General features: G+C 42.1%; 1 protein-coding gene across 1 annotated transcript; it reads left to right on the forward strand.

Moving 5' to 3' along the window:
* Positions 1–5,222: 5,222 nt before the first annotated feature.
* dusp1 (dual specificity phosphatase 1) lies at positions 5,223–8,340 on the forward strand. Its single transcript, XM_033973998.2, has 4 exons — positions 5,223–5,832; positions 6,177–6,322; positions 6,432–6,651; positions 7,271–8,340. Exons 1-4 carry the CDS (start codon positions 5,424–5,426, stop codon positions 7,624–7,626), a joined length of 1,131 nt encoding a protein of 376 aa, XP_033829889.1. The 5' UTR covers positions 5,223–5,423; the 3' UTR covers positions 7,627–8,340.
* The last annotated feature ends 2,674 nt before the right edge of the window (positions 8,341–11,014 follow it).

Raw genomic sequence — 11,014 nt, forward strand, 5'->3', positions numbered from 1 at the left:
AAATAGAGTGGATAAAAATACTTACAATATATATTTATTAAAAAAAAAAAAAAAAAAAAAAAAGAAAACGCACACGAATGAATGAATAAATGCACAGATACGTAAAGGTCACTCATATATTTAACTTTTCTGTTGAGGGACCTGCCACCTGCTTGTCTCCATGGAGATGCTGTTGGCTTAGGCTGGAATGTTCCACATACGGCTGGATAAAGGTGGTGCAGCTGGAGCAGTGTTTCTCAATAAGAAGGGAAAAAAAGCCTTTGGCAGATTGTCTTAGCTAAATTCAGTAAATTTAACTCAATGGACGTATCAAATCACTCACATGATCTCGCTCTGGCCACAGGTGTCACCAGATTCTGTTTCAGACCCATTGTTATTTTCCCCTGTGTGTTAATGACCTTCCCTCAGTGTGTCCTGAGTCATTAACACCAAAAACACAACAGAAGCTGCAGGTAAAACATCACAGTCCGGAGTCGTGTAATAAATTGGCTACGTCAATGCTGTCTAAAACCCAATGTTAAAAGACTTGCCATGTTCTCCCACATCCAACACTGCAGATAATGGGACAGACATTGTGTTTCTGTGAATAAAAACAAGCCATGACTAAATAAATATCTTGGAATACTAAACTGAAAGCTTTTACTATGAATCAGACCTGGATGACTGAAGGATTACACAGACAACAGACTGAAAACTTTAAAACTACTTTGAAATGAAAGTTAAAATAATGTTGTCTTGTTTATAAAATCCGCTATACAAAAAGTTACATTGGATAAAAAGTCTTGAATTGAATATGGAACATTTAAAAAAAAAAAACAAATAGGCCAAATTTCTTACATTGGTTCCCAAAGTTTTTGCCTCAGCAGAACCAAAAGAATACGTTTTAGCGCGTTGAAGGCCACACCTAATGATAGTTTGCATATAAAAATACATGTATGATTAAATTAATAAAAAAAATATTGGAAACTGGTGTGTATCATGTATTCTTTCCATCTCCTGAAAGTCTTTTCTGTACAAAATTGAATAAAAATAGATTCTTCTTCAAATAGATTTTCAAAATTCCAAACTGGGACACACCCGGGTTTGGATGGTTGGTATAAATAAAACTGAAAAGAGCGTAACTGTGTCCGTTCTCAACTCACTCAGTCAGAATCTGAAGTACTTTTGTTGGTGCATTTTTTTTCCTTATGCTCATTTTCAAGCACCGTTTTCTATATTTAGCTTTATATTTAGCTAAACAAATAACAATATATTCCTCTTTTTACTGTTGACTGGTTTCAACTGATCAAAAATAGGGACACATGAGACATTTCTTGAATAAAACTGGGACAAATTACTGGTTTTGGATGAATCTGCAGGGACTTGGGACACAGAGCTCAGAAAAGGGACTGTCCCGGGTCAATGGGAACATCTGGTCACATTATCGTAAAATCCCAGAACCCCCTTTTGAGCGCCACTAATAGTTCGTCATCTTCTCTGCTTGGTTTGTAGGTGTAAGAGGTAACCACAGGGCAAATTGTGCTGTTCCTCTCCAGGAAAGTGTAATCACCTGCTGCGTTTTGTTTCCATAACTCACGTTTTCTGTGTTGTAACTAAACTAAACTCTCTTCCATACGATCCAGTTTTATGTTGGTTCTTTTCACATTTAATCGGTTCAGGGGTGTAGCAACAAATTCTAGGTAAAATAAAATCATCTTGGGAGGCCTGCACTACATATTGTCTTATGAAAAATGCATATTACAGTTTGTGAGGGGCCCCTCTTTGCACTGGACCCTGGGTAAACATCACCTTTTACCCCCCCAGTCTGACGCCCCAGAATCAGTGCTGTTTTTAGTTAAAATACGTAGCTTTTTGCCTAATTCCGCTGTATTTAGAGTGATATTTATCAATGTAGACTGTCAAAATAAACAAATACATACATTTAACTGGTCGATCTGGTCTATATTTATTCAATTTTTCATTTTTTTCCTCTAAAATACCTTGAAAAACATACTTTGTGCACGCTCGTCTCTACATAAATCTGACCTGTAACCTGGCCTGCTGGTATTTCCCATTGTGTACTTTGAAAATTTAGGTTGAGCCATGATGCGGAATCGTGAATAACAACAAATTTGAGTTCGCAATTCCTTGGTTTTGCTGTTGTAAACCAGCTCCAGTGTTATGTGGCTATCGCTGACAACATTTCTAACTTGTATTGTTTCGTTTCATCGTGTTTTTGCAAGTTTTGTTTCATACGATTGCACTTTATATCACCTTTTTACAGCATTTTGAGCAGCTGTGGGTGTATTTTAAATGCGTTTCATAAATACACTTGACTTGACATTAATCCGCAACGTATTTAAATTATTTTTGTGGTTGAAACTGCGCTCTCCGGTTGTGTAACGTAAAGCTGAGGCGCCTAACTCATCCAGGAGAGGCCCTGTATTTTCCCAGAGACTGCTCAGAGCTGCCAGTTGTGACAATGTCAGTAAACAGACGCAGTGACACTAAGCGACAGTGAGGTGGAACCGCAGGAAATGCCTCTTTGTCATCCCCTCTTTCGTTTCCTGTTTTGAATGCAATCTTGGTCTAGGTGTTATGAGAAAAGCATGAGAAAAGTCATCAACTATTTACATTTGACAAGCTCAGCAAAATGCGATTACCACACCCACGTTTTGATACGACTTTTAAAGAGACAACGTTACGCTGTTTTCTGGCGCTCTGTATGTCGTTTCCTCGTCACAAACAGACCTGGAGTTGTGTTTTGTTTCATTCACACATGTTTAACACACAAAACCTGTATATTTAAGACAGAAAACACTCTGTTCCACCTTGTGATGTCATCATGTGGTGATACAGGAAGTGCTTTACTGTGTTTTTAAACTCCACACACCTTCATTTCTAGACTCATTTGCATCATTTCCGCTCTGGAATCGCCACTTATCTCAACTAAAATAAAAGTAAAAGGAGCTGTTAACTTGAAAACTACCACTTCGTGACATCACAAGGTGGAACAGTGCGTTTTGAGCTTTGGGGATGTCGACAAAACACAACTCCAGGTCTGTTTTTGAGGATGAAAAAGCCTTATAACAGGTCTTAAAGCTCATTAGAGTCTGACGAGGCAACTGAAGGCACTGTGGAAATAAGCCAGATGTTAGTTTTTATAAAGTTCCTCAAAAGAAAAGAACTATCTCATCATTGTTTCTCTTTTTCCGGTAATCCACCAGTGAGGACACAGTGTTTCGTACAGGCTGTTGCCGGTGGAGCCCTCTGATGTAAATAGTGTAACATTCCGGGTTTACGGCATGTGCCTCACAGTTGACTCATCTCACAGACCAGGCAAGTTTTACACTCTGTTGTGATTGGTGTAGTTTCTGTCCTCAAAGCTTCCTCTCCCTCCCCCCTTTTCTCTCTCACAATCACCCGTCTATTTCCACCGTCCCGCGGAGAACAGTACTGACCAGTGTGTCTCAGTCCAGGTGACATGAGGCCAGTGTGACCAGTTCATTTGTGGAAAGGAGATACTGACAGTGAACTATTAAACTCCACCTGCCTCCACTCTCAGGGTGTTCTATAGGTTTAACTTAAATAGACACGATAAAAAGAAAAAATGATTTGAATCCTTCCTTTACACATATTAAAGTCATTTCATGGGGTACAGAAAAAAGTGTATTTGTGTAAGTGATACCGAAAGTGTAACTAAGTGTAACTGTAATTAAACTCTGTCAACAGGAGCCACAAAAACATAATCTCACAGGGGACAAAAAACACTGTGTTGCTGTAACTGTTGTTGTCATATTGCTGATCATAAATTTGCTAAATGGAAGAGGAAGTGGGGCAATGAGATGAGTGTTTTGAGATGTGCTTAGTAAACACACGTTACACAACAAAACACCTCTGACACACAGTTTAGAAAGCACCGTTTCACACTCCTGTCGTTCCCTGTCGTTCCCTCCCGTCTGGGCACAGGTGTCCACACAGAGCAAGTCCAAAACTGACAAAATGAAACATCATTTTGGGACAGAAAAATCCACCTGTAATAATCAGGTCAGAAATAAAACGGTGGTGCCCGTTTGTTCGTTTTTCCCGGCAGTGTTTTGGTTTTAGTGTGGAAATTTACTGGACTTCAGATTTCTATACAGTGATTAACTTTTATGGTCAGTCTTATTCTCGCCGCATTGAACACTATGTACCTATGGCCAATAAAAACAAGACTGACCCTTTATGGCCCTAGGGCCAGATATTTACCTCTTATCATGTTATTTGTAAACTCTCAGCTGAAGAGGCAAATTACAAATCTAATTAAACACACAAATCATCATGGAAAGTTTGGCAGATTCCTGAATTCACGTCGGCTGAATTTGAGCCATAACAATGATCCAATAAACACACGATTAATGATTGAACTGGTTTAATGGTCCAGGGACACGTCTGATGACTTATGTCACAGTGTTATTGGTCTAAGAAGAATTTAATATAATCAACAACACAGCTCTGCACAGCCACTGCACACACAGTAACACAAACTGCACAGAGTGTAACACAAACTGCACACAGTGTAACACAAACTACACACACAGTAACACAAACTGCACAGAGTGTAACACAAACTGCACACAGTGTAACACAAACTACACACACAGTAACACAAACTGCACAGAGTGTAACACAAACTGCACACAGTGTAACACAAACTACACACACAGTAACACAAACTGCAGAGTGTAACAGTGTAACAGTGTAACAGTGTAAGTATAACACAAAGTGGACAGACTAAAAGTAACACAAAGTGCACACAGACTAAGTGTAACAGAACCTGATGAACAGTTTTATTCACATTAAAGTGAATGTTTTGGTTTTGTTTTAGTCCCGTGGGCCATGACACGTCTCTGCACAAACAGGTCACATCACCACAAAAGTCAAAGAGCTTTAAAAAGATGCACAGTCGCAATGACTGAGCCCACAAACACACATAAACACACACAAACACCACGTGCTCGCGCCTCGTACGTGCACCTCTGCAGACCTGTCCCGCTCAGACATGTCCCGCTCAGTGCGTCCCGCTCCAGCAGCTCCCCTCCCCCCTCAGCAGCTCCTCTGCAGCTCCCCTCCCCCTCCCGCGTGCTCAGGGCGTGCGTGATGACGTCCGCGGCTTTGGCACTCAGCCGAGAGGGGCGGGGCTGTGACGTCAGCGCGTGTAGTCCCATCCGCGTGTATAAAAGCGCTCTGCGCGCGAGCCCAGCGCACTCGCAATAAAAGTAACAAATACAACTTTAGTAAGAAGAACTTAAGAAGCAATAACAGCCAAGAAGCAAAGGAATATCTCTTTCACTCTTCTGTTTGGTGTTTAATCCTCTGGACACAGGACTTTGTTGAATCTTCTCACGGGACTCTCTTAAATCTTCGTCCAGTCAAAGCGTCTTTTTCCGCTCGGCGCGCGCTTTATGTATCTGGATTTATCTTTCCCTCCGCGCACTTCTACTATGGTCATAATGGAGGTCCCGACTCTCGACTGTGCGTCTCTGCGCGTCTTTCTGGACGCCGCCGTCCCGAGCTGCCTCGTGCTCGACTGTCGCTCGTTCATCTCGTTTAACGCGTCCCACATCGCGGGCTCCAGTAACGTGCGCTTCAGCACCATCGTCCGCAGGAGGGCGAGGGGAGGCCTGGGACTAGAACACATTGTGCCCAACGAGGACACGAGGAGCCGGCTCCTGTCCGGAGACTTCCAGTGTGTGGTGCTGCTGGACGACAGGAGTCAGGACTTAAGCCAGGCCAAGAAGGACGGGACCCTCATGGTGGCAGTCACAGCCCTGTGCCGCGACCCGTGTGGAGCCCGGGTCTTTATTCTCAAAGGTAAGAGATAAAAACTAATCAAACTGATCTAGTTTCACTTTAAGACCCTGTGCGTAAAGCCCTGTGCGTAAAGCCCTGTGCGTAAAGCCCTGTGCGTAAAGCCCTGTGCGTAAAGCCCTGTGCGTAAAGCCCTGTGCGTAAAGCCCTGTGCGTAAAGCCCTGTGCGTAAAGCCCTGTGCGTAAAGCCCAGGCCGAGCGCACTGGAGCGGCTCAGCTGTCATCACAGCAGCAGCTGCTGCGGTGTAAACAATGCTCCTAAATAGCCCCATGAGCAGTTGTCTCTATTTTGAGTCCTGCGTGTCTCTGCTGTCATCTGACCTCTGTTTTATTCTTAACTTTTACAGGTGGATTTGACGCCTTCTCCACAGAATATCCAGAGATGTGCACAAAACCCACACCTCCACAGGGGCTCAGCCTCCCCCTGAGCTCCAGCCACCCAGAGAGTGCAGGACCAGGCTGCAGTCCATGCAACACCCCCCTTTATGACCAGGTGTGTGTTTGTTATAGGCCTTCAGATGTTTCCTATGAAGTTTGAAATGGTGTTTGTTTGTTTGTTTGTTTGTTTGTGTTCTGACTCAGTTTTATTTGTCTTCATGTAGGGTGGTCCTGTGGAGATCCTGCCCTTCTTGTACCTTGGCAGTGCCTACCACGCTTCCAGAAAAGACATGCTGGACATGCTGGGCATCACTGCTCTTATCAATGTTTCTGCCAACTGCCCAAACCACTTTGAAGACTCGTATCAGTACAAAAGTATCCCTGTGGAGGACAACCACAAAGCCGATATCAGCTCCTGGTTCAACGAGGCCATAGAGTTTATCGGTGAGTGTTTATAGCTGCTATTTAAGCTCAGTTTATACTTTACAAATGTGAGAGGTCTCGTCTGTCACCGGAGACTAGAGCCTGTTGAAACACAAACAACTCTCCCCTCCCCCTTCTTCCTTGTTTACTTTCAGATTTAAATTTTGAAAAGTTCCCTCCAAAAGTGTCCAGCTGGCTCGGCACAGGCTGCAGCTCTCACAATAGCAGTTACATCATCATTCCTCAAAAAGAGAAGCTGCTTTTTTCATTGTGAGGCTCTGAGCGGGTTCTGTTGTGTCGGTTGGTTTGAATCCCCCTCCACACACCGCTCTTTGTTCTATTGGGACAAAAGGCAATTTCTCCTCAGTCACAGCCTTCCTCCAGATCAATACCCCCCGCGGGGGTCTGCTCCCCTCTTTTGTCTGTATTCAGGCGCAGCCCTCAGGGAATTAGCCTCCAGCTCCCGCCATGCGCCCCCATTAACACTGTTCCTGCCTCTTAATGGGCTTCTTGAATATAAAGAGCCGCTGGCTGTGTGACGTGTAAATGGTTCTGACGTCTTCCTGTTAGGGCAGCGTTTGCATGTTTAATGGATTCATACATTGCTGTTGACTAAATCGTCTGAATTGTTTGTCCACAGACTCGGTCAGAAATAAGGGAGGACGTGTGTTTGTGCACTGTCAGGCCGGGATCTCCCGCTCCGCGACCATCTGCCTGGCGTACCTGATGCGGACCAACCGCGTGAGGCTGGACGAGGCCTTCGAGTTTGTCAAACAGCGGCGCAGCATCATCTCCCCAAACTTCAGCTTCATGGGTCAGCTGCTTCAGTTCGAGTCCCAGGTCCTGGCGACGTCCAGCTGCTCCACGGAGGCGGGCAGCCCGGCCCTCGGCAACACCAGCACTGTCTTCAACTTCCCCGTGTCCATCCCCGTCCACTCCTCAGCCGGACAGCGCTCGTTCCTCCACAGCCCCATCACCACCTCGCCCACCTGCTGAGACAAACTGACTGTTAGAACGGACTCGTGTGCTGCTCTGAGCTTTAGTGACACTGGTGTGGAGCGGTTCTTCTGACTGGCCAAGTCTTTTGGCTGTACATAGGCCTTAATATTTCAATGGGAGATTTGATGTCGACCGTCAGGCAGTATTTGTTTAACCCCCTGTAATAATGTGAGTCGTACTTCACAGTGATAACAAGGGAAATGGCTGAAAGTAACTCACAGTTTGCCTTTTCTTGCATTTGCCTTTAGATAATCATTTTTAATCATTTCTTCTACAAATGTGTCTCAGGAATATCTGTTTTTCTTGGTCAAATCTTTGGTCCTTTGTGGTAAAAGTAGCACACAAATCTTTTACCCAGTTTGGACAGCTGAAGTGACTTTTTGACAAACGATGAATGTATCCCCCCCCCGTGTTTGTTCTTGTTGATGTGGCACTTGAATATTAGGTCAACGCTCTCCCATTATCACACGCCTTTGACGTCATGTCCCCTAGCCAAGCTAAAACTGACATGTTGAGGAAAACTGACCAATGAATACCTCATGTTTGTACTGTGTACTGCAGCGCTGACACAGTAAACCCCAGAGACACTTAAAAGGGGTGGAGTCGCTGCAAACTGACATATTTATTTAAGTAAAGTAATATATTTCGTAATCTATTTTTGCATATGTTTGTTTTTATACCGTTGAATAAAAGAAATTTTGTACTGAAAAAGTGAGCTCTTGTTTGTTTTTGAGTGGTAGAAGTAAAAGAAAAGTTTAAATCTGTCAAATTGGCAGAAACGTTGTGGGAGGGACGACGTTTCGCTGCAGATCTAAGCGTCTTCTTCGGTTTTAGTCAGATTATTGCTGGACACTGGCTTTTATCTGTCAGAAGGGAGGCGCAACTACACTCAAACTAACCACACCTATTGTTTAACAGTTTGTTTGTGGAGGGGTAGGGTTAAAAACTGAAAAACAAAACACAATATTGAGAGTATTATGACAAGCAGAAGTTGTCACCTCTTTATTTAAATCCTCTCATTGGCCTTTGATCCGCGTGCGAAGGAATCTTATGAACCTCGAGTATCAAAAACCTGGATCCCACCATAAGGACCGTGACGTCACATTGTAGGTCTTTGTTTTGGCCACGTTCTCATGTCATTGTGCGGGTCCCAGGGAGCAGCAGGAGCTCAGTGCACGGCCCGAGCAGCCCTCCTCCCCTCCACGGCCACAAAAGCAACAGCTGCAAGGCGTTTGGGAAAAGTGTGACCGCCGAAGAGCTCTGAAGAGTCTGAAGAGCTCCGGCCTTGTGTCCCCCCGCGCCACACACACACACACACACACACCAATGGGAGGTGGAGACGGCGCGGTGAAAGGGAAAGGAATATGTTTGGGTTGCAAATTAGACAAAGCGCAAGCGGCGTGACCCTCAGGAGTGTGAGAAAAAACTAATAGGTCCCAAAGGTTTTCAACGGAACTCCAAATCGGAAAATTAAACTTGATACGGACACGTTCTCAATGATTTTTACTGATTTTTTTAAAGTCTGGGCTGTGCAAAAACGCCATATGTCCTGTTTAAGATAAGGTAGAAGAAGATTTATGTCATTTTTAACTTTGCTGCTATCAAAAAAAAAGAAAAACAAGGAAGTTACCGGATTATAGGCCCGTCACATAAACATTTTACAGACTTAACACATGGAACTGTTTACTATTTAGGGACTTTTTCTTCGCGCTAGTGGCAAATATTTTGTTATTTTACTGTTCCATGATGAGATTTAAGCTGTGGAAGGTCAAATTATGAACTTCTCCGACTCATTATAGACACAAACTAACTTAAGTGTTGCGTTTTGTTATTATTTATTTACCTCAACTTGTATTTTTGAACAATTTTGCACATTTAGAATCGTTTTGGTGATAATTTTGCTTCACGGTTTGGTTTAAATATGATCGTTAATCGTCTGTATTTACTTATATCACAATGTATCACACTTTAAAATGTGTTTTGTCGACCTGTAGTGGCTCCTCTGCTCATACTATAGAAAAAAAACTTTAAATTTACAGTTTTTGTCTTATATAATAGACAAATGTTAAAGTGTAAAATAGGTCAGACAGTTGATTTAGAGCAGGAAAAGCAGAGTACTTGTTGATCTACTTGTATTTTACTGTGTATTTTTTACCAAATACTGATGCCACCAATGAACAGGAAGTGAGAAAAGCAGTTCCTCCTCGGTGTGGCCCAGACCGGGCATAAAATATACCAGAGTTATTCTTTAAATCAAATCCACTGGAAGAACTCAAATACCTCTTTAAAAATGTACTTTAAACAGTAAGACATATTTTGAGTCTTATAAAACTTCAAATGTTGTGGTTTTGATAAAGATTTGAGCTGAATTTTGTTCATCAGAAACAACTGAGTCAGTTAAGTTTCTGTTTTCTGTTTTTATTTGTATATTATTTTGTTTTGCTCAAATTCTGAACATGTTAAAAATAAACCCTTGGCCTTTTCAGCAGGTCTCAGAGTATAATGAAAAATACTTTTACTTTTCAGTCTTGTTCAAAAATGTAGTGGAGTATAAAGTACAGATACTTCTCTCAAATGTAGTGAAGTAAGAGTAAAACGTACTCAAGTATCTACTTGACACTTAACTCCCTAAAGTATTACACAGGACTGTGTAATATTATCTGTGTATTATATCACCAAACTAAATATAAAACAAACTATTAACATCCTCACTTCAGCAGTGCACTAGTACACACTCAATAGTACATATACTAGTACACACACTAGCACACACTCAACAGTACATATACTAGTACACACTCAAGAGTACATATACTAGTACACACTCAATAGTACATATACTAGTACACACTCAAGAGTACATATACTAGTACACACTCAATAGTACATATACTAGTACACACTCAATAGTACATATACTAGTACACACTCAATAGTACATATACTAGTACACACTCAATAGTACATATACTAGTACACACACTAGTACACACTCAATAGTACATATACTAGTACACACACTAGTACACACTCAATAGTACATATACTAGTACACACTCAAGAGTACATATACTAGTACACACTCAACAGTACATATACTAGTACACACTCAATACTACATATACTAGTACACACTCAATAGTACATATACTAGTACACACTCAATAGTACATATACTAGTACACACTCAATAGTACATATACTAGTACACACACTAGTACACACTCAATAGTACATATACTAGTACACACACTAGTACACACTCAATAGTACATATACTAGTACACACTCAAGAGTACATATACTAGTACACACTCAAGAGTACATATACTAGTACACACACTAGGACACACTCAACAGTACATATACTAGTACTCACTCAATA

This window comes from Periophthalmus magnuspinnatus, chromosome 10 (assembly GCF_009829125.3).
Source record: "Periophthalmus magnuspinnatus isolate fPerMag1 chromosome 10, fPerMag1.2.pri, whole genome shotgun sequence".
NCBI lineage: Eukaryota > Metazoa > Chordata > Actinopteri > Gobiiformes > Gobiidae > Periophthalmus > Periophthalmus magnuspinnatus.

Excerpts from the sequence above, each read along its gene's own strand:
- dusp1 (XM_033973998.2), top strand. The coding sequence starts at position 5,424 with ATGTATCTGGATTTATCTTTCCCTCCGCGCACTTCTACTATGGTCATA. Across the intron at positions 5,833-6,176 it reads CCGGGTCTTTATTCTCAAAG|GTGGATTTGACGCCTTCTCC; the intron begins GTAAGAGATAAA and ends TAACTTTTACAG. Across the intron at positions 6,652-7,270 it reads CGAGGCCATAGAGTTTATCG|ACTCGGTCAGAAATAAGGGA; the intron begins GTGAGTGTTTAT and ends GTTTGTCCACAG.